Source organism: Pleurotus ostreatus, assembly GCF_014466165.1.
Source record: "Pleurotus ostreatus strain PC9 chromosome Unknown scaffold_6, whole genome shotgun sequence".
Taxonomy (NCBI): domain Eukaryota; kingdom Fungi; phylum Basidiomycota; class Agaricomycetes; order Agaricales; family Pleurotaceae; genus Pleurotus; species Pleurotus ostreatus.
Window position 1 is genome coordinate 3,125,817 of NW_023503161.1, and position 25,548 is coordinate 3,151,364.

The 25,548-nt window shown below is 49.7% G+C and overlaps 5 protein-coding genes across 5 annotated transcripts; 3 read left to right on the top strand and 2 right to left on the bottom strand.

The window, feature by feature from the left end:
• Positions 1-138: 138 nt before the first annotated feature.
• On the bottom strand, positions 139-3,710 carry PC9H_009168 (uncharacterized protein; the record flags this gene model as incomplete). The annotated part of the gene is made up of 13 exons (XM_036778675.1): positions 139-582; positions 629-955; positions 1,008-1,205; positions 1,252-1,431; positions 1,479-1,575; positions 1,635-1,795; positions 1,843-2,050; positions 2,103-2,299; positions 2,350-2,529; positions 2,588-2,806; positions 2,867-3,204; positions 3,259-3,459; positions 3,515-3,710. 13 exons carry the CDS (start codon positions 3,708-3,710, stop codon positions 139-141), a joined length of 2,946 nt encoding a protein of 981 aa, XP_036630103.1.
• A 107-nt stretch (positions 3,711-3,817) lies between these two features.
• Positions 3,818-4,426, top strand: PC9H_009169 (uncharacterized protein; the record flags this gene model as incomplete). The annotated part of the gene is made up of 1 exon (XM_036778676.1): positions 3,818-4,426. The coding sequence occupies one exon, from the start codon at positions 3,818-3,820 to the stop codon at positions 4,424-4,426; it is 609 nt and encodes a 202-aa protein (XP_036630104.1).
• A 3,982-nt stretch (positions 4,427-8,408) lies between these two features.
• PC9H_009170 (uncharacterized protein) lies at positions 8,409-9,216 on the top strand (the record flags this gene model as incomplete). Its single annotated transcript, XM_036778677.1, has 4 exons — positions 8,409-8,582; positions 8,642-8,717; positions 8,778-8,908; positions 8,959-9,216. The coding sequence occupies 4 exons, from the start codon at positions 8,409-8,411 to the stop codon at positions 9,214-9,216; spliced, it is 639 nt and encodes a 212-aa protein (XP_036630105.1).
• Positions 9,217-9,619: 403 nt separating this feature from the next.
• Positions 9,620-10,818, top strand: PC9H_009171 (uncharacterized protein; the record flags this gene model as incomplete). Its single annotated transcript, XM_036778678.1, has 4 exons — positions 9,620-9,856; positions 9,909-9,984; positions 10,044-10,174; positions 10,231-10,818. The coding sequence occupies 4 exons, from the start codon at positions 9,620-9,622 to the stop codon at positions 10,816-10,818; spliced, it is 1,032 nt and encodes a 343-aa protein (XP_036630106.1).
• Positions 10,819-11,337: 519 nt separating this feature from the next.
• PC9H_009172 (uncharacterized protein) lies at positions 11,338-12,894 on the bottom strand (the record flags this gene model as incomplete). The annotated part of the gene is made up of 3 exons (XM_036778679.1): positions 11,338-12,004; positions 12,062-12,450; positions 12,502-12,894. 3 exons carry the CDS (start codon positions 12,892-12,894, stop codon positions 11,338-11,340), a joined length of 1,449 nt encoding a protein of 482 aa, XP_036630107.1.
• Positions 12,895-25,548: the final 12,654 nt, after the last annotated feature.

Below are 25,548 nucleotides of genomic sequence, written 5' to 3' on the forward strand. Positions count from 1 at the left end.
CACAATCTTTCTTTTTCACTTAATACTACGCCCCTTCACAAGTGATGCTCGATGTGCAACAAGCTCAGACTCTACATCCAAATTCAATAAAAGATGCACATTCAGATGACGTAAATAGTGTAATGATAAAAATTTCAATTATTTAATCAACCGATACCTAAGAAACATATCACCGTCAACTGTATCTACAAGGAAATAGTCTCCTTGCTGAATAAAGTCAGGAACTACAAGTGCACCTCGTATAATGGAGGATAAAAAGACAAACTCTGCAGATTTCCGGGGTCGCCCTCTGAGACGAAGCAATTGCAGGTCAATGTCTTTCTGCTGCCTGACACCAGAGGGTCGGTCAAGAGGATGCACAAGTGCAATATCATATGTGGCCTCATCCACTGTAATTGAGAACACCATCAAAAGTTGCGCAACGATGTCTGCGCCAAGTGTCGTTGGACGTGCAGTCTTGATTATAACGTGATCGTATCGTGGTGCTCCTTGGAATTTTGGATTGCACCGAAGCAAGTTGGTATCTTGCCGCCAGTCAACAGTTGACTCATAGTTGATGGTCAAATATTTCCCAGGGTGAATCTTGGAAATTTTGAGATATGAATTCCATGTATAGTTGAAGACATACCTTTGTAAGCTGGTCACCTGGAGTTCGGAGATACCGATATCCTGGCTGTTTCTCCACATCCAACTCCCTGTTGATAAATTCTGAAAGGCGTAATCGGAACCTTTCGAATGCTGCATCTGCTTGATGGTTTGCTTCAACCTCAGCAAGTGTGATGGGCTTTGAACGTGAACCAAGCCTATAATGTCCAGAAGGTGGTTGAACATCATCACCATCATCTTCATCCTCCTCATCCCTGTGTGCCAAAACTGCCTCCCTTGAGGCATCAAGAACATTGATTTCATCCCATATGAATTCAGAAACCTGTTTCAGATGGTCAATCAACAAGATCTGCAAATATCAGTAATATAGTAATAACACGATAATATTGAATCTTACTCACCTGAGGTGCAATATTCTTGAAATTGGTTCGCCTACGGTATGTCGTTTTCAAGCCACCATGGGATTTCTCATATGGCTTCGTGCTATAGTTGCGAGTCGCACCTTTCCGTTCAATATCATCAAACAAATGGACGTAGAGATGGTTTTTTGGAAAGTTCCAATTCTTGTGGAACTCTGGCTTTGTCTTTGCTTGATACTCCTTGATGTTGTTAGTTTCGGTTATACATTTATTATAAAAAACATACCTGGAGAAGTATTGACAGTTGTTGGACTTCATGTCGACCGGCCAAAATGGTCTCAGAAGTATGAACCTGAAGCCCAGCATACATCCGCAAGTTGATATAACACCGCATGCATTTGAGAAGGATATACCCTGCAGCATCTACTTGCCGGGTGAGAATATTGTGGGCTGCAAATAAAATACACTATCATTGTGTTAGCACCATATAGAGAATTAGCTAGCATGATTCACCTTTGATATATCTTCACTCTTGGAGCCATCATTGAATGACAATGTAGTAATTGCCTTGAAGTGGTTAAGACCACTCCATCGAGGAAAGGCCATCATTCTATTGATAAAATCTTCATTATCAGAGGCGGAGAATAATATATAAATGAATAAACAAACTGATTATCAAGAGTTGTTAAAGACTTCCGGCCAAGAGCAGTGACATGAAGGAGGATTTGTTTGAAGAGATGATCATCAAATAATCCTCCATCAAATGTATGCAAGCAGTCAAATGAGGTACTGCGATAAGGATCAGAGTTGGCGATTTTCCAAAATACATTCTACGGAGGGGTCAATAACAATACTTTGGGTGGTAAAGATCACTCACATCAATGCCACGTAAACCATATTTCTTGAGCAGATTATTGGATTCATCCACGGTCTTCATTGCCATGGCATCGTTGTATATCTTCTTCATAGTAGCTTGGGTACGAAGTGGATAAGTGGTATTGTGGATGGCCAACTTATCATCTGGGACCAAGCAAACGGGGCAAGGGAAGTAGGAGCCAGTCCCCCTTGTCAATGTCATCACACAGCTAAAGCAATAAGTTAGCAAGGCCAAATAGCAGATATAATGAGAATACGTACACTTCCTCATAATCAGCAGACTTTATGGGAATGCAGGGATACAAGGTCCGCTGAATACTATCACCACATTTCACCGCAAACCCAGTATGAGAGTGAGTGATAATATCCTCCAAGATAACCCCCATTGCAAGGTGGTATATGGTGGCTTTATGATTTGTCCATTTTGTTTTGTGTGTCTCGGACGCCAACTCCTCAATCTACATATTGTGTATTAGCGGTGGACAACATCTAAAACCACTTTACTCACCACTGGTAACCATCCAACCATAAACCCACCACCTGGTCCCTCACCATTACGGATATCAATGTTCAGATTGCCAACTCGGGCAATGACAGGATAACCTTTAGCCGTTCCAAAAGTCGAAAGCCGGGTTTTGTCAGCATATATGATTAAGATGAGTGGCTTTCCACCATCAGGTAGGGTTGACTAGGGTAGAGTTTTGTTATTCATTAGCAAAGTGAATGGTGGCTTACATTAGACTCACCTGAAGCTCCCACCAAAGATCGCCAGTGACAAGTTCATCATAGAACCGTATCCAAGACTCGCCATTGAACTTATACAACCGCTTTGCGTCCCATTCAAAGTGAGGAGCAAGAGAGGGATCTTGTACGAGCTTCATGACCCAGTCCCAAACAGGGCGTCGCCACACATCATAGCTCAACTGATTACCCTTATACATATCAGAGACGATGTGCTTTGTGAACTTGACAAGGATATTATTGAGCAACATATACATATATATATACATCTAAGAGAGACACACCCCAGGCATTTTGTCCGCAGCAAGCTTCCAAATGTTCATCATCTCCTTGTATGATTGCAGTGTCAAAACACCACGGTTGGGATCCCTTCCAACAGCACCATAAGCAAGTTCAAGAAGAACATCAACAGTCTTCTCATTTAGTGACTCAGTAATGGCGATAGATGCGAATTCAAAGTCACGGCGAGTCCGGAAAGGTCGCCATGGTTCATCGTCAATGATATGGTCAACTCGCACCTTGAGATTGTGGCCGTATTCATGAAAACGGTCAATCGATGCCGGACGTTGGCTTGATGGATGATATTCGCACTTGATGTCATCCATTTGAGGCCCCTGTTCACCTACAGAATCAAGAATATGAGATTTAACTAAGTCAAAGGTGCAAATAACCATACCTTCATCTATAGGAGATACAGGAGCCGAACCATGGCTGCTATCACTATAAGCCCCAGTGTCGTCAAAGTCCAGGGCTGGTGGTGGCGGTGAGGGAGAAGATGGTGGTGGAGAGGGAGGGGAACTGAGGGGCTCTGGTGCTTGAGCAGTAAATGTCGGGGAAGGTGGATGTGGTGGCGTGGTGACCTGCGACGCTGACGAGGCTTCATTACATCCATGAGACCCAAGCTGAGCATTTCCAATGGTTAATGTACTCACCTCGATCCCCTTTACGGCTGTTTAGAATTTCCTGCGCCGCGCGAAGCCGTTCCTTTGCCAGAAATTCATTGTCTTTTGCTCGGCTGGTCTTCTTCAGTTTACAGGTGGCCATATGTTTCTTCAACCCCCTCTGCTTGTAGAGGCCACCGCATATGGTGCATGCTACTGAGCCTGTAGTTGCAGCCAAGTCGGACATTCTGCAAGCCTGACGATGTGGTGGGGGCGGGGAACAACGATGGGAGCAAGGGGACTATGAGAGTGAGACGGCGAGACGGCGAAACGGGGAAACGGCGAGATGAGATGATGGCGAAACAGGGAAACAGCGAGGTGGCGAGACGGGGCGACGACGAAACAGGGAAACAGCGAGATGCGACGACGGCGAGGCAGGGAAACGGCGAGACGAGACGACGGCGAAACAGGGAATTGGGGAGACGGCGAGACGGGGCGACGGGGCGACGACGAAACAGGGAAACAACGAGACGGGATGACGGCGAAACAGGGAAACGGCGAGACGGCGAGACGGGGCGACGACGAAACGGGGAAACGGCGAGACGGGATGACGGCGAAACAGGGAAACGGCGAGACGGCGAGACGGGGCGACAACGAAACGGGGAAACAGCGAGATGCGACGACGGCGAGGCAGGGAAACGGCGAGACGGGGCGACAACGAAACGGGGAAACGGCGAGACGGGGCGACGGGGCGACGACGAAACGGGGAAACGGCGAGACGGGATGACGGCGAAACAGGGAAACGGCGAGACGGCGAGACGGGGCGACAACGAAACGGGGAAACAGCGAGATGCGACGACGGCGAGGCAGGGAAACGGCGAGACGGGGCGACAACGAAACGGGGAAACGGCGAGACGGGGCGACGGGGCGACGACGAAACGGGGAAACGGCGAGACGGGATGACGGCGAAACAGGGAAACGGCGAGACGGCGAGACAGGGCGACGGTGGGGACGAACAGGCAACAACGGGTAAATGGGGGAACAGGCGAGGGTAGGACGACGAGGCGACGGGTGAGGGCAAGAGGGCAATTCAATGGGGCAACAATGGGAGCAAGGGGGGACAGCGAGCAGGTGCTCGATGGCTGCTAATGTCTGCTCACGTCGGCTGGCGTGCTTGGGATGCTGTGAACACAAAGACCTGTAATGGTGTCAATGGGTAGTGTGGAAGGAGTACTGGAACATACCTGACTTCTTTCTGGGTGTTTGGGAGCAAAGTAGAAGGAAGAGGGCGGGGGACGAGGGTGAATGTACAGAACAGAAAGCACCGTGGACGTTTGAACATCCATCAGCGCGTGCATGGGAAGACATCTGATGTGTATTAGCAAATGGAATCCTACGCTTTTGGTAATCACTTACCAATGGTATGGACGCGGGTTCGTTCTTTATCATCGGGGCTCGATATCAGGCTTCTCAGCCATGCCGAGCGGACCACTTGATCAACCTCGATCAACTTCATTGTCCTTGATCAGGGGCACCCCATACTTGGACTTGACTGACCCGGGCCGATGGATCTGACCAAGACAGATAAGATGCGGGGCTGCCATTGATCAAGTCCTGATCAGGCGCTGGCCAGACCCTGGTCATCAAAAAAGTTGATAGGCGCTTTACCGTTTCTCCGACATCTCTTCCACAGTTCCACTCTCATATTAACGCTATCTTTCCTTGTGGACTCTACAATTACTTTTATCGGGCTGGTTTCGAATTATCTGTCGACGTGGTTCTCTCTAGGTGTATGCTTGGGAGGTGTGCGGCGCACGCAGCACTTTGACGACATCCACACCACGTCTTCCCAATGTCTCTGCATCCTCTCATCGATCTTTTGGTTCGGCTTCCTTTACTCTCATGAAATGAGAGAGTACACTGGGTCTACATCGGAGGTGGAGCAGCTCTTGTTTGACTCAATGAGGATAAGACCTTGCTGCGATGGCGTCGGGAATACTATCAAGTCGGTATGTCCTGCGTTTCGGTATCATTTGGTTGTGGCTGGCTGAAAGCTTTCGTTTTTGTAGGTCGTTGCTTCGATCGAGGGAGCTCCTGAGATTCGTGGTGAGTACCCTTCCAGTGTATGTATGCTCGCTCTATGTGCTAAGTTGTCGATCTTGACTTTCTCCACGCTTAAGAGTCATACAAACTCCCATGACAGAGGCATCGAGTTGTTTGATGGTGCGCCGCCCCTCGCAACGCGTCCCACGTCTTTCAGGAGGAGTCAATGCGCCGCCCGCGCAGGGTACGCTGCCTTGCCGCACTCGGAGGTGCACACCTCCCAGAGTCCCGTACCTCACCCCCAGGCGGAATGACTGGCGTCCCGTTGACCTTCATATTGTATCATCCCCAGATATTCAATCGCTCGCATTCTTCTCTGAATATACTTGCGATTCCAACCATCTGTTGCCGCGTTCCACGATTTTTAACCTGTATCTACTCTACTGCGCTGACACCTTTACTTTGTTCCACTAATTAAGTACTGCTATCACTCCTAAGTAGCTCGTCGACTTGTGGTCAAACTTTGCTCCGTTGGCGTTGAGGCCTGAGGCCGTATGCCGACTGTGCACTCCGATTCCGATCAATCCCAAAGCCCATACTCCGCCGACGACGGGACTGAAGTATGGTTGCGCTGGAGTTAGTGCTAGACGAACCCCAAGTATCCTAGGCGAAGCGCACTCCACAATCTCCAGAGCCTCGTGTTTATAGTAGACAAGATGCCCCGGACCTCACATGGAACGTGCCGGAAACACAATTGTCAAATTCGCAATCCTAACCACCTCCACTAGCACAGCTGCAACCAAATACACTACCAGACCCGACGTCTTCGCCGAAGGCGGGACTTCAACGAAAGCTCCCCGCAACGCCGAACTCTTTCACGAAAATCACACGTATACCGCTTAAACCACCACAGTTGGCACGGGAGCTCTCCAGCGACGGATCTGACGATGGGGCACGCCGCCGCCGCCGCCCGCGGAAGGAGTTCAAGTGTCTCCCTGTCATGACACCTTTTTTCTTCTACCCACGTCTACGCCGCGAGGACTCGATAGAATCTCATCAGTCCGATACATCCCCCCAGCCCCCCAGCCCGCTTTGATCTGGTCGAGGCTTCGCCTCGCTCTCAGGTCAGATTAACCCAATACCCTTTTTTCTTACTCTGATGCCACTGCTCCTCCCAGAGCTTTCCTCCTAGTCGCCCGCCCTTCCTCAATGCGGCCCTCACCCAGCTGAGTGCCGAATCCTATGAGGCTAACTTGGAAGAGGTTTGGGCCCCGAAGGAGGTTCGATCCTAACGCCTCTTGACACGCTAAGAGCCATGTCTTCCCTTCTCGACTTTCTGTCTAGGCCTGATCTCCGAAGCACGACGCCTCGCGTCAATCACTGTTCATTCACTCCCAACCCGTTTCCTCTCTACAACCACCTATCGACGCGTTACCGCTGCCTCTCGCGATTCCAACCAGCGCTCTCTGGCCGTAAATTATCCCCATCACTGCTTATAATCCATGTCTCATTACAATGGACCCGCATCTCGTAAGCCCTCGGGCTAGGAGGTTGGCATTGGCATGCCTGTCAGTGAAGATCCAAAAGGTCTTGCGGCGCTCAAGCGAGTGGTGTAATCGGGATGTGCGGTATCTGGCGTGGCCCAGAAGGTGGCCTACGCCCTTCACCTCGAATCAGAGTCAACAACAACGACGCGGCACTCGCAAAGTGCGAGTCCCAGGCCGAGTCTTATTGTCATGCTGGGTCGACGATCTCGCGCACGAGGAATTGGACCCAATGCTCGTTTGGGCTCGTGACAGTGTGAACGATTTAAGGTGGGGCTATTGGGCAATGGTGGCGACCCGTCATTCGTGGGGTGTTTATCGACAAGCTGGGATGCAAACCTCTTAAGCATCGCTCGATCGTTTGCATCCACGAGTGCACAAAAGCACAGCCAAGCTATGACGACATGGGTGGCTGGAAGATGATCAGAGGGGCAGGGACGCAGTCTGGTGCTCTGCGCAGATGGCTTTGGAGCTAGCATGGAGTGACCAAACTCAAAGCTCATTGACGGAAAGCAGGAACGCAGCACCGTTATTTGGCACACTGCGTGGCCGAGTGGATGGTGCGAGGAAGCAACTTGTTTGTGTTGGCGAGGACAGAACAGAATTGAGGGCGGTTGGTTGGTAAAGATGCGAGCTGTGCCTGGACCACTATACAGGTAAGCAACTTGCATTTGCAGATTTTCGGATGCTTCTTACACATTACTTCTCAGCTGAGCGACGAGGTCAGAGTGGATGATGGTGGCAGTGTGGTGAGATGAGTCACCCTGTATTACTATCGGTAAGGTAGACTCACGGTGTCAGTGACGATAGTCATCGCCTACCGATAGCTATCCAGTTGCACAAGGCGGGTGTTAGTTAGAGGAGGCTGTGGTGTGGAGGTCATCTTGGAGGCGGGCTGAGCTCAACGGCGCAAGGACGTGAGGTGGAGGGCGAGTTTTCGAGCGAGAGCAGAGCCTTTGTCGTATACTGTGTAGGCAGAGGGAGTGTAGACGACGGCAGCTCGCAGCGATGAGCGGTCGACATCTGTTAGGAAAGCTGAGGGAATCGTTGCTGGTGAGAAAAGGGCTATAGCAGCCCAAGATAAGTTTGCTGTGGGCGTCCAGGGCGAGTGTAGAACATACGGAAGCTGCAACGGTTCAAACGGCTAAGCATGCCGGCACCGAAGAATGCGGGAGTGACTGTATCGATGTTGAGTTAGTAGGTAAATTCAGTTAGTCGGATGGTGGAAATAGTAGATCATGAAACCAAACTCTGAGCAGTACAGTTCTTCAGTCCGAGGATGAATTGGGCTCTGTTGATGCAAGTTTGGTCAAAGTTTGGCAACACTGATGACTGGAGGTTCAGATTCGCCCTGCACCATGCTGTCGAGACGGTATATCCATGACGACAAACCTTCAGAAGATGCCAAGAAACTTGTTGGCCGTGTTGATCCAAACAGTCAACGGTGTCTCATCGAGAACCGCCAAGATCTCGCTGTCGAGCATTGTTACCTCCTTCCAACATATCTGTTGCGGAATGAACGAATCGTAGAAGTCATCCCTTCTTTGACTAAATTGACTTATTGGACTGGCCTCATGTCCCGATGTTGTAGATGTCGTCTCTGGAGTGGTTCTGGGGGATGAAGCACGGCTCCCTGAACCTTGATACCAGGTACAACGTCTTTCCAAGTAAGTTTCTCCTCCTCATGAGCTTCCATACGTTTCACCTGAGACTGATTGGTCTCATAGTCAGTTCTTCGCTCCTCCGTCTATATGAAGAGAATAAGTGGGGGTTACTCCCATCAGATGACATTGTTCATCACTATGCCCGAGGACTTAGTCTTGGTTTTGCAAGCCGGCCTAAGGGAGACACTGTACAAGTGCGTACTTGAGCTTATCCGACTCTTATCCGTGCTGATCTCTTCTCCAGAATGGCGTCTTCACATATAGATTCCTTCCACTTTCCAAGGCCATTGAGTCTATGGGCATTCTACACCAGCATGATCATCCGACCCCTCATCCTCCTACACCAAGTAGCTTTATCACATCCGTCCATCCATTCTCAGAGCTTCAGAACCTCGAGTCGCACCTTCATCCCAAGTTCGCAATCGCTGCCCTTGGTTATAAACTGGGTTTGGTCGATCAGAATCGACGCAAAGAGCTCCTCCTTCATTGGCCCATCCTTTAGACATTGATGTCCGTTCATCGTGCTTGGATGGTATCCGTTCCGGCGGTTGCCTGCGATCACGAATCCTTCGCGTCTCTTTCAGAGTCTAGAAGCACGTCAGACTCAGGCTATGGCGGCGGAATCAGCGAAGGTACTATCCCGATACGCCCACGTCCAAGGGTATCTGCAAAACGGGAAAGGTCTGCCAGCCTTGATGAGCTGTCCATGTCTTCACAGAAGCGCGCTCGACTTTATGCTCATGCTTTGTTATGTCACGACCGACGCAGTGACAGAAGTGGATGGACCCGGAAGAGAATATCTGATTGGGCTGCATCGTCCGCGTGTACTTTCGATTTGTAGTTAGTGTGGCTGGATGCTTATGTCATGTTTTTGCTTTTTCCTTGAGGCTTGAGAAGATCAGTGCATGTGTGACACGTTTGGCATCGAGGATAGATTTGACCCACCCATCCTCGTATCAACCATTCATGAGCCAGCAAAAGACCCCAGAATCCCGCCTTGGGTGCCCTCACGGGGCACTAAAATCAGAGTTGACTCTGTTGATCCCAATCAAGGCCGCTGCCTCATCGAAAACTGCCTAAAGTTTCGGGAGGTTGAATACTGCCATGTTATACCACGAAGCTTTACAAAGTTCACCGACAATGTATGTCTCCAGATTAGTCATTGCGACTAGCAAACTCACTCAATCATCGTAGATGACAAATCTTGAGTGGTACTGGGGGCTGAGACATTCAACCCTGGACCTGGATACGAGGCGTAATATTTTGCTCGGTAACCCAGGCTCTTTCACCTTGATATCTCAGGATTAATGACATCATGCGATTATTTAGCTGGATCTTCTCTGCACGGCCTTCATGACAATCACCGTTGGGGGTTGCTGCCACCCGACGATATAATCAACAAGTATGCGAACAACATTGACGAAGAGGAGCACTATCAAAGGGGGTCTGTTGAAGTCCCCGTAAGTACATCCAAGTATTTTTGCTTTATTGCCTCTGATTCAATAGCGTATTATAGGACAGGGTCTTCTCATACCGACTCATCCCGCTTCATCCAGGCATGGAAACCATTGGCATTCACCGCCAGCTGGGACACGAGCCCGACAACCTTACTTTCACAACACATGTATTTCCGTTCGACCAGCTGCCACCCCTTCAATGCCATATCCACCCAAAATTTGCAATCTACGAGTTTGGCTCAAAACTTGTCGGGCTCGCCGCTGAGATGCGGGCTGAGCTTTTCGAACGTTGGCCAATTCTTGACAAAATTGCCCTTATCTACAGGGCGTGGGACGCGCCCCCGACAGAGGATATTTCAAAATGGCTGATGGACATCCCGGACTCAAAAGGTGACTCCAGTGACGATGATGAATATCCCCCACAAGGTATGAAGCGACGCAGAGGCTCAAGCATTCACATACCTCAGTGTAAACTGTCTGGTACTCCCAGACGGATAGAAACTACACCCCCCCCGTACTCCCAGGGCAAGCTGGACCCGGCCGGGATATATCTGTCCCTGGTGCACCCAGGTGAGCTGGAGTATATCTGTTCTGAGACTCCCAGTTCCAGTAAACTTTATCCTGCGGAAAATTCCAGGGTGGGATAAACTGACTACAGGAGCTGAATATCCATCCACTGGTACTCCCAGGGTGGATAGACTTGAGTTGGTAAGGGGACAGCAGGTGAATCTGAAATATCCATGCGCTGAGACTCTCGGTGGGGATAAACATGGAATATCCATGCGCTGAGACTCTCGGTGGGGATAAACATGGAATATCCATGCGCTGAGACTCTCGGTGGGGATAAACATGGAATATCCATGCACTGAGACTCTCGGTGGGGATAAACATGGAATATCCATGCACTGAGACTCTCGGTGGGGATAAGCATGGAATATCCATGCGCTGAGACTCTCGGTGGGGATAAACATGGAATATCCATGTGCTGAGACTCTCGGCGCAGATAAAATACACACATTCCCGCAAATTGAGACACCATGAAAATGAGCATATTTGAGCACAAGACATTTACATTACATCGCCATGTGTTATTACCGGGCTCTGGTAGTACGTCCACCTCTAGGAGATATATCAGCTACCTTGACTTGATTCCCCATGAATATCACTCACAAAGCTGGTGCTTTCAAGAGCTCAATAAAAAGCAGGCGGAGCTCCTTGCAGACAGTGACACATTGTTGGGCCTCTGCTCCTTGAGGCTTTTGACGCCTCACCACACCCTTTCCCCACACATTGACCGCCCATAACATCACCAACAGTCCCCTACCACCACGCTGGAGATGTGGTTGCTCCAAGAGTCCATCCAGCCCCTTTTCTTCACGAACCTCTTTATCTGCATCCTTCTGCTTCTTCCACCATTTCCACATATCTTCACCAAACTTGGCATCACCTATCAAGCCATCCACATCAAACAAACCTTCTTCTTGCCAAGCATCAACCCAGACATCCACCGCAGTTGGTAATCCTTCAACATGATGAGGCACCCCATCCCCGTCAACAGCCTTCCCTAATAATGCCTTCTCCAGTGCCCAATAATTATCAACCACTGCCCTCCAATCTGCCCCGAAGCTTTGAAAGATGTGAGCATCCTCACGGAGTAAACCACATGAACTAGCCAGAGTTAACAGATCTTTAGGAATCCTTGATGCTTTCCCGATCCAATCCCTTTTCAGCTCGGCTTTGGCTTTAGGGCCAGCGTCTTTGGCTTTAGGGCCGGCGTCTTTGGCTTTAGGGCCGGCATTCTTGGCCTGCCCGCGCTTTATCTGGTCTTCCTCCCTAAGTACGGACCAATTAAATTCAAATTCAAGTTGAACTAAGAAATTAATGGCTTACCATTTCCGCAGGCTGTTCCTAATTCCGCTGCAAACTTCGCCCAGTTCCTCCCACTCCTTGATTGCGAAAGAAGAATCTTGCATGTATCCAGGAAGACTTTGGGCCTCATCACTACCAGGCTCCAGAAAACAAACTTTGGCCATGTCACGCAGCATGAGACCAACAATGAGAACGGTGGTTTCGACTCGCCCATATGGCCCAACTACATCACCAAGGCCAACATGGGGAAGTGGGTCCTGTAGGAGGTATGCCTTTGCTGCTGCGAAACTTTCACGTTCTTTGTTGGACTTGGACTGCGCGTAAAACTCCATTGGTAGATGTGGTGTTTTCAAAGACCAGCTGCCCCATGTTGGCGGGCATTGGTTAGACCGCATGGACACTTGCCCTTGCTATAATACAATCAGCCAACCATCCAACTGATTCATCTAGGAACTACTAACCTTGCACTGGCTCAGCCAACTGATCATGGCTTGATAATCACCGTTTGTCGAGAGAGATCTCAGAAAGATGATGCGGTCCTCGTCGGAGACCTGGCTTGGCGCTAGCATGCCCACTGGAACATCCTTTCCTCCGCCATTCTTGTCAACGTCCATTGCGCTTCCTTTACCATCCACATCACCATCCACATCCATCATTGTGTCAGATGGAGTCTTGATACGCTTGCTTGTTCTGACTTCCACCACTGAACTCCTTCGCCTTTTCCCTTCACCTTTCTCCACCTCGCTTTCCTTGGACAGAGTATCCCAACCTTCTCGGAGACGTAGACCCATGGTTCCTTTATCCTGGCGGCGCAGAAAGTGCATATAATATTGGCGAACATCGGCAATAGGCATCTTTGTTGGTTCCCCAAAGTGTACCCCAGATATCAAAGACTTTGGGTAAATATATGCCTCGTTATCCTGTGAGAGACGAAGCCACGGTAATCTCTTCACTTTGCCGTCAGAGTCCATATCTCCACTGTTTGTCAGTATTTGGAATTTATCCCAATGACAAGTGCCTACCTGCCACCAAATTCCCATATTCACGGAACACCCTAACAATTGCTTCGCTCCTGGCGCCTGCTGGAAGATTTGGGAGCATGGGAATACCATCTTCTGATTCTTCCACAATAGCCCAGGAATCCCGCTCTGGGTCTGTATCCTTAGACTTCACTGCATCTACCGCAATCCTTAGTATTCAACTCGGTGCCAGAACAGACACCCACCTCCATACAGACCGGCAGGCACCGACTCCAACCACTCCTCTTGGAATGCCCGCAAGACATTTGGCTTGATGAACTTGCTTGGACGTTTTCCATCCTTAGTTTCATGCCTATATACATCTTACGCCACTTTATTAGGTTAAACCTAATTTGCAAGTATGGAATTCTTCAAATCTTGTTGCATATATCCCATGTATACATACTAATAATGTACTCTACAAAGTCTGACGGTGTTCGGCGGTCCCGTTTGTGAGCAATGAGGCATACAAATTGTGTCTGACCGTCATGACCGTCATGGGCGCTTGATTGACGGTCAGTGACAGTTATGACCCACGCCATGCTAGGGACATCTGAAGGACATCGCAGGCTGTGTCTACCACGCTGCACACTGGTAAGTACTCCTCCAGTGACTGTTGTGACTCTCCATGACCGGCAAGTTGACCGTCATGACCGTCATGACCATCAGCCTGACCGTCAAGTAAGCGCCGATGACCGTCAGCCTGACCGTCAAGTAAGCGCCAATGACCGTCATGACCGTCAGCCTGACCGTCAAGTAAGCGCCAATGACCGTCAGAGGTTCTCACGCATTCTCCATTGTCTGAGGTTCCTCTCCATTAAAATGAATGTATTCAGCACCATATTCTGTGCATATTTCCCTGAACCGACCTCTGAGATCACTTGCTCAGTTGCACCGGAATTCCCGAGCAAATAAGCGCCCATTGACCGTCAATCTGGGCGCCTAATGACTCCGGAAAACCGGAGCCTATCCACTGCGTCCTGGCGCAGGCAAGAAACAGCCAAATCCGCTCAGAGGGATGAATATAAAGAACAAAGTACAAAATATAAAGCTATAATTGTCAAAGCAAGACATGTTCTTCTAATACAGCCGTCACCGTACTATACAAGACATCGCTCTTATCGTTCACAGTGTTTGTGAATAAGCAGGCACCCATCCATGGCTCTATCTCGCTCACCCAGAAGGAGTATTGGCCATTTTCAGTCCTGAAGACACCAATATCCAGCCTAGCAAAAAGCCGAAGGTCGGACCAAAGGTTCCTTTCCCCCGCACCAACCTTCTTCCAATCTTCTTCCTGCCTCGTGATAAACTTGTAGAGGATATTGGTGGCGAAGCTACGAAGTCGCTCAAAGCCATGGGAACCCAACCAGAATGGGACATTGCTATCCAACATGTCGAACACCTCCTGATTGGATATCATGGACGCCGTTCGTTGATTGTCCGCATCACCAGCACTGAGAAAATAATGCGTGAACAAAAGATAGCAACTCAGAGGTGTCTCACTCACCGTAGCTTCTCCAATGGGATGATGCTTACAGGCTCCATGGACACCATTTGGGACCCACCCGCACGCGTGCCGACCGTGTAGATCAACTCGCCTCCAGCAAAAAAGCACCTCACCTCACCCTTCTGCTGCATCTCCTGGATGAGCGGTTGAATGAAATAGTGAGGTCTTGGAATGGTCGAGTTCACTGTTTGCCACATCTTTTTCGTCTTCTTCATGTCGTCCTTCACCTTTTTCAAGACTTGCCTTGCCGTGTTGTTATCATCCACCTTCCAGACATGGCTTGAGCTTGCCCCCATAGTTCGCTTGATCACAATGGAATTGAGATCGACGTTCATCTGGCGCAGTTCCTCCATGTCATTGAAGCCCAATACTGCCGGGAATTTGCCAAGGGCGTCCATGAGGCCAACAGAGCAGTGAGCGACAGACAAAAGAATATTCCTTTTGTCTGATAACCACCATAGCTGGAATGGGTCGGGAAAAAAGACGACGGATTGGCTCAAATGTCTCAACCCATTCAAGTAAGGAGCCAAGTCCTTTGCCGGCATGGCGTTCGGGCTGTAGGTGGGATCTCTGAATGAACGTGAGCCACGGAACCACCGCAGGAAAGAGATCGACTCACAGAGGATCGAGAATGAAGTCCATTCCCCCGCAAATCAGGTCGAAGGACTGGAGTTGAATCCAACCCGGAGTCTTGGATCCTTTGAGCACGAGACGCATCCACTGTCCCATGTCCATGAACGTAATGTCCCAGGCATCCTTTCTAACCCACATCTCGATGGCCAAGGCTGACTGGAGCAGACTTGTCAGGTCTGGGTGAGAGGACGAGCGGAAGGAGGCTTACAAATTCATCCACCACATAGGGCACATTCGCCAAAGCATTTCCAAGCTCCTTCGCACGCAGCTTGTCCACTGAAAAATGATCTGGCCACGCCTTCAAAAGGATTTCTGCCATTTCCTCGTCCACATGCTCTAGCCTTTTGAAGCCTAAGAGATCCCCTTCGTATTCAAAAAATCGAGAGACTGGGTTTCGAAAGTTTGGCAACCAAAGGACCTTTCTCCTGAAGCCCCTGATTTTATGCCCGTCCTTTGCCTTGGGAAAGGGAACGACCTGTTGGACCTTGGGCAGGCTGGATGCCGGTCTGACAGCCCAAGCGGTCGTTTCATGCTCTAGCACAAGCGAAGGTTGAGCGTGGCCGTGCCAGGGGGTTGGCGTGGCTGAGGGTTCCCGAGCAAGGCCAAAGTCGCGTGGATTGCGGGGCGTCAACCAACGTGTTTCATGGATGGGCGTCTCTGCGTTAGAGGGTCGTGGCAGCTGGGATGGCCTAGGGGTAAAGAGGTGTAGGGGATCTTGGGGAGGTAGTGAGATGCGCGGTGGGGAAATTGGTAGGTGAGAGGGGCCTGCTGCGGGTGGCTGCTGTGGGGAGGAAGAACGGCTGGTGTTGAGATTCAGCCGAGCCACCACCTTCTGCTCGTAGATATCGGGCGGGCATTCTGCCTTGAAATTGTCCAGATGAGCCTTTTGATTGCTCAGTTTCCCCTCCGTAATGAAAAGGTAGAAGCCATAGGCGTTCTCTTCCCACTGTTGCCGCGTGGGTGCAACAGTTTCGTCAGGAAGTTTGACAGGCTTGGGGCATGGCTCATTTCCCTTGACGCAAGGATTATCCTTCTTGCATAGAAGGTGGTGCATCGGACATTCAGCTGTGCATTTTGGGTGGACCCGGTTGTTCGGGAGGTGCTTTCGAAAACGGCTGCCTCCTTCTTTTATGAACAGGAGACAGGTCTTGGAGGCAGAGTCTTGTCCCACGGCGCGAGCAGTTTTTAACATATGGTTGCTATCGTGGACGCAGGTGTGGGGGCAGGCTAAGATCTTCATGGTGTAGGTGGAGGAGGATCGCATTTTTTTGTACCATTACCTGTGATGGTCGTGACCGTCAGATAGGGGTCATTTTTGTCGCACTTAGCTTATCAGATTGAATCTCATCAACCGTCATGTCGTTCAATCGCAAACGCTCAGACTCTTCTAGCTCTGAATCTGAAACAGGGAATCTGCTCGCAGATCCCAACTTCTTGGATGTGGAGGATGACGATGCAATGGTAATTCCATCTCTTCTTAGAGCGCAGCCTGAGCTAACCCTGTCCAGAAAAAGCGGAAAGCAAAGTTGGACCCGCTCAGATCCCGCTGCGCCGTACCCCCCATTGAAGGCAATCTCACGTCTCCTTTTTCTCAGCACGCAAAGAAGAAACTCAGCGAAGAAATCCTTCGCCAGAGGTTGCATGAGCAAATGGGGAAGAAACTTGCCAGCTTCAACAAGTACGCTCCTACGTTCAGAACAAAGTTTCGGTTGGACGAACTGCAGCCATCAACGCCAGGCAACATGGCAGAATATGCGCGGAAACACCTTGGAGATGACGTTCTACCTCAGGTCATATCGGGGAAGTGGGTTGACGCCGACGACGAGCCTCTCCTGTTCTATCTTGGACAGCGAGATAAGAATGACAACACGGAGAAGCCGGTAAGTCTTTTCACTTGTCTTTGGCCAGATATCATATTCACATGTTGTTTACAGATGGCTGAAGATCTGGATGCTCAATATGTTCCTGAGAGAACCAGCCTCGATCACCCAGGGGCCAGTTACGTCCACGATGGTCTGCCAGTAAGTCTGTAAGTTGTATATAAGAGTCCCTTTCTGATGTCTCTGACAGCCAGCCGCACTTGAGCGGCTCTGGCAGGCCACCCAAGATCTTTGCTCCCAATTGCCGCCCAAAATCCCGCCCGAGCTGACTCGGCATGGGCTGCAGCGCCGGGATGGAGGAGATGACCGTGTTATGGAATACAGGATGGAGGATGGAAGTATCCGAGAGGAACGGCGAGGAGTACACCATCTCGTCCAAGGGTGGGTAATGCAAGGACACCACGATGTACGTCCCGCACTTTCAAGGCTTTCTCATCCTCACCAATTTCATGCGGCAGAAACTCTACCTATCGGCGGACATCCACGAGTCTTCTTCAGGCGTGGCAGCGACCAGAGCGTATTACACAGCCACAAAGGAGATAGCAGGACTCCTCGGCCTCGTCGTCAAGACGCTCCTTCCGGAGCAGTACGAAAAGTACCAGGAGGCTTTTGAAGCGGGAGTTTGGTTCGCAGATGAAGATCCTGGGCCCTTCCTGGGCCGTGCTGTAGTATGGAAGCTTCAACTTAGGATGCATAAGGATAAAGCAGATGCAGGCTTTTCTATCAGCATCCCATTTGGTGCCTATACAGGTGGTTATATGATCATCCCTCAACTCCATGCCAAGCTCAGGTAAATCACTCTTCGAAAATTCTTTCTCAACTCAACATCTTTGTGATTAGCTACCACCCTGGGGACTTGTGTATATTTCTGTCGTCCAAGCTATATCATCAAGTTTCAAGATGGGAACCTACAGATGGCATGCAGAAGGGCGGCCTCACTCCGGGCAGATCTGCCCACGTATTTTTCTTTCCCAAGCCCACTTTTCAACTCCTTCAGGATAAACCCAAGTTTTGGGGGCGTAACACGGCTTATGGGAATGTGGGCGACGTATCAAAAGTTGTAGGGTAGCTACTATTTTGTTTTTGCACAACAATGTATTCGCTAGTCTTGAAATGAAGCGTAAGGATTCTACAGCGCTCGCAAATTGAAAGCTAGTGATCCAGATACTATATACTTCTAAATTTGAGAACACTTCGCACTTGAGAACTTACTTCTAAGCAGGACCTGTACTATCGCTGCGCTAGATGTGCAAATATTTGGCACTCTTTCGCAGAAACGAAATTCTACGACCACAAGTTCGCGCTGGATCCCTTTGGGCAAGAGTGGTCAAGTAGTATACATTGTAATCTACCTTAAGAAATAATCCAGAGGTGCTCTATCCAGAATTCAAGAGGTTATATACATGCCGGAGTGCGCAGTGCAAATGGATCCTCTAATGCAAAATGCCAAGACGCAGTTCTGTCTCGATCTGTCAGCAATATTTGCACTCCACCATCATGCTGCTATGCTTTCCCTGAGCCGCGTCCAAGTCGCGTCAGACGCGTCGTGGGAGACCTCAAGAGCGGTGGAATGACAAGGAGAAGAATTGAATACTAAACTCTAATACGACTAAAGCTATGAAGGATTATGCGGGTGATAGTGGTATAGTATGAATTAGTAAAAAATAAGCAGTATTCAGACTTAACGCAGAAGTTGAGGGCTGAGGACGCGTCGATGGAGTTTGAACTTTATCGCTGTTGTCCATGCCAACCATGCCCGCCGCCCAATTCCTTTTTGTAGCTCGCATTCCAGGTAGCCAATCTTGTAGAAACTTGATGTAATGTCTTACGATGACAATATCCGCACGACGCATTTCAGCTCTGAACGATGCTGCCAGCTCGCTGGACTGTGATTTGCACCCAAATGCAAACAACCATTTGCTACCTACATCACGAGGATATTGACGAAGGAGCTCTAAATCTCTTACCAAGGTTGATAGTATCTGTACTCGTTCAAACTGATTTTTTGGTGATTTGCGGGACAGAGGATGGGCAGCAAAAAATGTTCTTGCATTAGGGGATCCGCTTTGCATTGGTGGCGCAGTGATAGTACATGCGCTGGCCAACACGGCATACCTCCTCTGCTTCAGGTCATCTCTGATGAGGCCAACGTAGGCGCCCTCGGGGCACTCAAAAACGAAGGCAAGCTCAGGTGCCCACGGGGCACTCAACAAGGAGCACATCAAAGAGGTCCATTCAAGCATGAGAGAAGTGGGGATGAACGAAAGGAAGTTGAAAAAATCAACCCTAAACCCTGCGCCAAGCAGATGACTACAGGTCAGGGCATCTCGGCGTTTTGGGCGCTTATTCTCACCGGAAAACCGGAGGTCTATACCAAATTGGCGTCTGTCGGAGCTCAAACTTTAAGCTCCGAAAAAAGCGTCGCACGACTCGAGTCCAAAGTTGTGCATCGCGTCAATATGAGTGGGACAGAAGAGACGTTTAGCAGCCCTATCTCATCCCCTTATCCACATTCCGGCGACAATGACGATGTCCCCATGTCGAAACCCATAAAACCATCAAAGGCTGGCGCCAAACGGCGTTGGTCCCATCTCATCTCCGACGATGACGACGACGAGTATGAGGATCAGTCCTTTAAACAACAAGACGCCGATGCACCACCCCTGTCCACGCGCTTCATGAAAGGCCAGTCAAAGAAGCGTGATTCCCCACCTGCCAAACGTTCCCGACAGAACAGGCAGGCCGCCATCCCACCCCAAATGGCAGGCAATGAGATATATGATCCCCCTGACAAGCCGGAGTTTGATGGAACGGAGGAGCTGGAGCAACTATGGCCATGGGCTCAAGGTAGTATTTATTCAAGCGCTTCCAACATTCTGACCGAGCGTCTTTTGTAATAGAACCCTGCCCGATTATGATGGTGAGCAATCTCACAAAGCCATTCCCAGGTCCCCTGGAAAACGGCCTTCGTCAGCGCGCCCTCTTTCGGACTTCCGCATGTAAGTGGGCATTTTATGCTTTCACTTGTTTTTTCTCACGTCAATTTGTACAGGGGTTGATTCCGAAGAAGAGGATGAGCCAATGGAAGGGGAAAAAAGTAGATAGCCGTTAGCTCCAGACAATGTCTTCTACCGAAGTTGACAATCGCGTTTTTTGTCAGACTCTTGGCTGCTTCTTGAAAAGGAAATGGAGCAACTTCCTCATGGTGAGTTACGCTGTTTTCAATTCATATCCTTTCCTGATAGACGAAGAAGTCTCAGAAGAAGTGCCAAAAACGCCTCAAAGATATGGCCCGCAGACACGGTTTCTCTCCGTACCGCCAATAGGCTTGCATGAAGATTCAAGTCCAGGAAACGATGACATAAGGGTTGAGAAAAAGACAATTATGGAAGAGATAACTGTGAGACGAAACGCAAACATTCCAGTCCAAAAACCAACCGTCAGGGCCAAACCAAACGCACGTAAAGTAAGTTCATCATTTCCTCGTTCTGAAATACCATGTATCTACTTCTTCTCAGGCAAATACCAGCACGGCTAGCCAGGCAACTGCAGCGGTATCCGTTCTGATCCCATCTCTGCTGTCCAAAATGCCTGAGTTCCGCCTTTATTTAGAGATCTCAAGCAAAGAACTACCCAGTTATTCAGTCCGTACGACGTCAGGCCCCCTCAATCTCTGAGCTAGGGTTACCTGTTAATCGGACAAGGTGTCATGTCTCATCGGTCTCAACGTCCAGCACTAGCACATCGTCTACGCACCAAGATCCCAAAGAACCCTCAATATGGCTTGAGTATCTTACAAGTCATTTGAGACAATGGGCAGACAGCGCTGATTGGACAATTATTCTGGAGTGGTTGAGCGACAGGGAAAACCAATGTTCTTCCAAGACATTAAGTAGTATCCCCGCAGACGTGAGTTCTTTCAACCGTCTGTTGACATCTTCCTAAATTTTAAGACAGAGTATTGAACTTCTCCTCCCGCTCGTGAAGAAGCTGGCGCGACAGCTTATCGACTTGAAGGCAAGGGGCCAATCTCTGGACGAAAAGTTTCTCCGAGGGATAAAGTATGTGATGAAAATCATGAAGCTGTGGGACTGTAGGCAATAAGAATTAGGTATATAGCTAGATGTACGATGCCAAAATTCACCACCTGCGAGAACCCCTATCTTGACATTTGCACGCCGTTCCTTTTTTTCCCCTTCTCAAAAAATGGACGCAAAGTACATTCCCCCTTCTTCCTCAGTTCTAAAACGAATGTCCACAACGCCAGGCCTTATTATACAAAGGGATATTGCGATCCAAATAGAACAGAATGAATTGTAAGACGTCTTCCTCAATCCAACAACTCGTAACAGAGTTTATCCTGCAGCGTCGTAATCTCGCCATGGGAGGATTCCGAAGAAACATGGAGGGGTAAAGTGACGGAAATCAGGCTGTCAGAGTCCCAAAAGGCTTGGGTTCAGATCCAATGGTTATATTCAGCAAGGGACACCCGCAATATTTCATGGATAGGCGGCAGGTTGTCTGACTCGCAGTTCGTTCTTATATCCCTTATCTCATTTTCTAACCATTTATGACATTTTTATTCAGTCAAAAGGCGGTCAGCTCCCTTGGGACGCATGAGTATCTCATATCTGATCATTTTGACTGGGTTAGCAGCGAAGCTCTTCTCGGTACGTTGGTTCGCAGCTCCGCTTTCTCCAGGACTTCATCTGCGCATAGGGCCATGCGAAATTCTCCACTACAATGACATGCCTGGATGTTCTCCTTTTGAGGTCTCTCCGAAAGCCCTCTTCTACCGATTCTCTTTGGTGACGACTCGCAAGCATCCTAAACTAAGGGTATGATAGAGTCCACCCATTACTTTGTAGCTCATTCTTTCCAGGGACTGACGTATCACTGCCTATGCAAGTCCGTATATGATCCAGAGAAAGATCGACAGAGATACTGCTCTAGTTGCTCTGCATGGTATCATGAACGGTGTATGAAGAAGGCTCCTGCTGGTTTGGACAGCGGAGTGGATCCCGCATTGAATGGACTCAGCCATGTCCTATTGGCCAGCCCTATTGTGCGGGGAGGAGAGAATCGCTCCATAAGGGACACGCGTTCTTGGGAGATGGCTGGATCTGGGCAGGCGCTGAGAAACCTTGCCCATTTTCTTAACCATGGGGGCTGTCTAGATCCCAATTGGGCAGCGTCAATGGGCGGGGAAGAGTTTTTTCAAACACTTCTAACATTAGGAAAAGTAGCATACCTCTGCCCCAGCTGCGAAGAGTCCATATAGTTTAGTCATAATAACCCTGAAAAACAAGCGACGTAAATAAAACATCCGTTCAAACCCGCTCTCTTTTTTCACTGCAAGAAGCCATGAATATCTTATCCCTTCAGCAAAACTTGGCCAATTCTTTTGGACTTTCTTCTGATGATGATTCCTCCCCTCTTGACTCACCCGCCTCTTCTCAAAGTCTCGGTGGTCGTCTTAAGGATGCTTATGACCTCAGTCCCTCCTCATCTGTTTTTTCTGACGGCGGTAATTCCCTGGGCTTAGTTGCATCATTTCAGAACACCTTTGGGCTTATTTCACCATCCCTGTCTCTGTCCGACAACGACAACGACGATGACAGACTAAAATTGGTTCAAGAATTTCGGAACAAGCACAAGCCCAAAAAGTCACAGAAGCCCCCTGTATGGAGAAAGGACAGCATATCAAGCGTAGATACCGATGAGGATGACCCCAGTTCTACATTCTCAGACTTCGAAAGCAAAGGCCAAAAGGATGACGACTACGTGGAGCCTCCAGGTGCGCCGATGGGTTCTCCGCAGCTATCACCAGAGGGCGAGATGAGAGCTGCAGCAGGAGCGAACTCCATTGGTAAGTGTGCTGCGTTAACGTCTGATCGCACTTTAACAGTAGTTCCAGAGTTATACCTCATCAATCCTCTTCGGCTGGTACAAATTCGCGACTCTCTGATGACTCTGAGTCGCGAACAGTACATCGACGGGATTGCGATGGATCAGTGGCTTCTGAAGCAGTACCAGCAGCTACAAGAGCCATTGCCTCGATACATCCCTATGACGTACCTGCTATGCGATGGGCCACCTTGGGGACCCGACGAGATTGATGGTTATCGAAGAATTTACGACGACTTACCCCTGATCGAGGAGGGTCCTTGCATAATGCAGGACTGCGTGGGTGTTATTTTGGTTAACAGAAACCACTACTGCTGCGTCATATTCCGCCCTGAAGCTCGTGAAATCCACATTCTGGGCCGCACTGGCGACCTCATGGGCAAGCGGGGAAACTGGACTGCGATAGGATCGCAAGATGTCTGGAGAAGGGTTTGCCTGCTCAATGGCTGGCAATTGGGCGAAGAGACCATGCATATCAAGGAAGTTGGATTACCGCAAAATGGCTACGACTGCGGCCCAATCGTATGCCAGGCCATTACGCACATGTGGACGGAACGGCTCGTCTTCGACTCGAATGGTTATTGGGAGAGGCCAGCCCTTCTTTGCTGCCATACAACTCGATTGACCATGCTCCGAGATCTCCAAATTAGCCTTGTGGACTGGATAACCATTCATGCCCATCTTCAAAACCATTACCCCGCTTTGATCGCCCAGTACCTAGATTTGCGAGAATTAGTTGATAACCTTCAAAAGTCCCTAACGCCCACCCTGTTAGCTGCTGTGGTCATTCCGATAGAGCAGAACCTCCTAACGAGCATGGCAATCTGCGCGAAATGCAAGCCGACGAGGCCCTTTCATCCGCAGAGGTCCTGTCGATCTGAACAGCTGAGCAAACTTCTCAAAGGCGCTCGAAGGTTCAATCCGTTCAATAATATAGTCTCTCCACCAGCCCAGGACGAGGACGGCGATAACCCATCCGGTGGAGAAAAGGACGACGACGAATTCGAGCTTGGCAGACTGGTGGCTCCAACTGAACACACACCTGCTCCGCTCGGTGCACTTATAGAGCGATTCCCACGACGCGTACTTCCGGTTCCCTTGACCCCGAGACCTGCGTTTCCTGTTCGCCTGACTAGGAAAGACAATCTGCCTGTACTTCCTGTCCCCTTGAACCGGAAAAACAATCTGAGAGGCCTTCGCCTTCCTTTTGACCGAAATTTCGACGAGTATGAGACAGGGCCTACTGCTTCTGCTCTTTTGCCCGTTGATGATACAATTGAGGGGTACGCCCCAGGGCTGGTCTACATAGCCAAGCATATTCTCTTGCATGGCTGGGAGCACTTTCATGACTATGGCTGGCGTATACTCCCATCCTTTGCTCAGATGTTTCATATGACCCCACCCACTCAAGTTGGCAGCCACATAATGCGTGAAGTCCCTGACGACCTTGTTCAGCCCTCATGCACCGAGCCGCCCTCTGGGTATGATGTCATCTCCATGGGCTTGGAGGATATGATCGCACACGCTCGCACTTCTCAAGAGGCAATCAACATTGTTGTCACCGGCCTTGATTCGGAATCACGCCATGTGCATGTAGATATCACTAAGGATCAGCTTATTCTCGGTCCTGACGATCTTGCTGTATCAGCAGACATCGATAGCGTCATCTTTGTCACCAGGGAGCCGCGTTTCATGAAGCCTGTCGCCATATTAACCAGCCCCGTCATTCGTGATCGCGCCCCAATTTGGAAGAACAACCACGCTTACGCGGAGCTCCTTGTGCCGCCCTCAGATGAGGACAGAGATGCAGGAGGCGCACGAACAGACTGGCTTCTTCAACGTTTTGCTCTAAGCCGTGTTCCCCATGTGCACCTTGGCATTCAAGGTGGTCTCAGCAGCATGGTCAACCTCTACCTCTTCTTTCCTCGAATGACACACAAAGCCCCTTACTCACGGTTCTGGACGTCCAAGGTTCCAGCTCACATTCAGTATCTCATCTGGGAGGATGTCATCCTACCATCGCTCCGAAGGGTCATTGGTGTGACAGAGGAGGTCTACGCAGGCTATGACCAGGACCATGTCAAATTCAAGCAAGGTGGTAAAAGCTCGGCAACGCCATCTTTCCCCTTGAGCAGACCCAAATTTGCCCAATTTTTGCGGGAGCTTGATCAAATGGTACAATGCTGCTACGAATTTCTATCCCTTCGCCTTGCTCATGCCATATTTCAGATCAGAGCCCTTGACCAAGAAGGGAAGACGCAATACGGGTCCTACTTCTTCGTCTTGGAGAACAAGGGGTGCAAGTCGTACTGCCGAGTGACATATGAGCCAGAGATTGGCATGGATATGGAGGACACGGTCTCCAGTGCATTCCGCAAGTGCCAAGAGACGTTTGATGGTCTTGATTGGTCGTACATGTTAGATCCGTCGAATGGCGGCGACCTGCTTCTAGACATTGGGGTTAGTATCCATCCGAAGCGTCGTGGGGTAGTCGGACTTTGGACGCTGGCTGGGTTGGAGGCGTCATACGGAGCATCAGGATATGGCGCTGGCAACATCCAC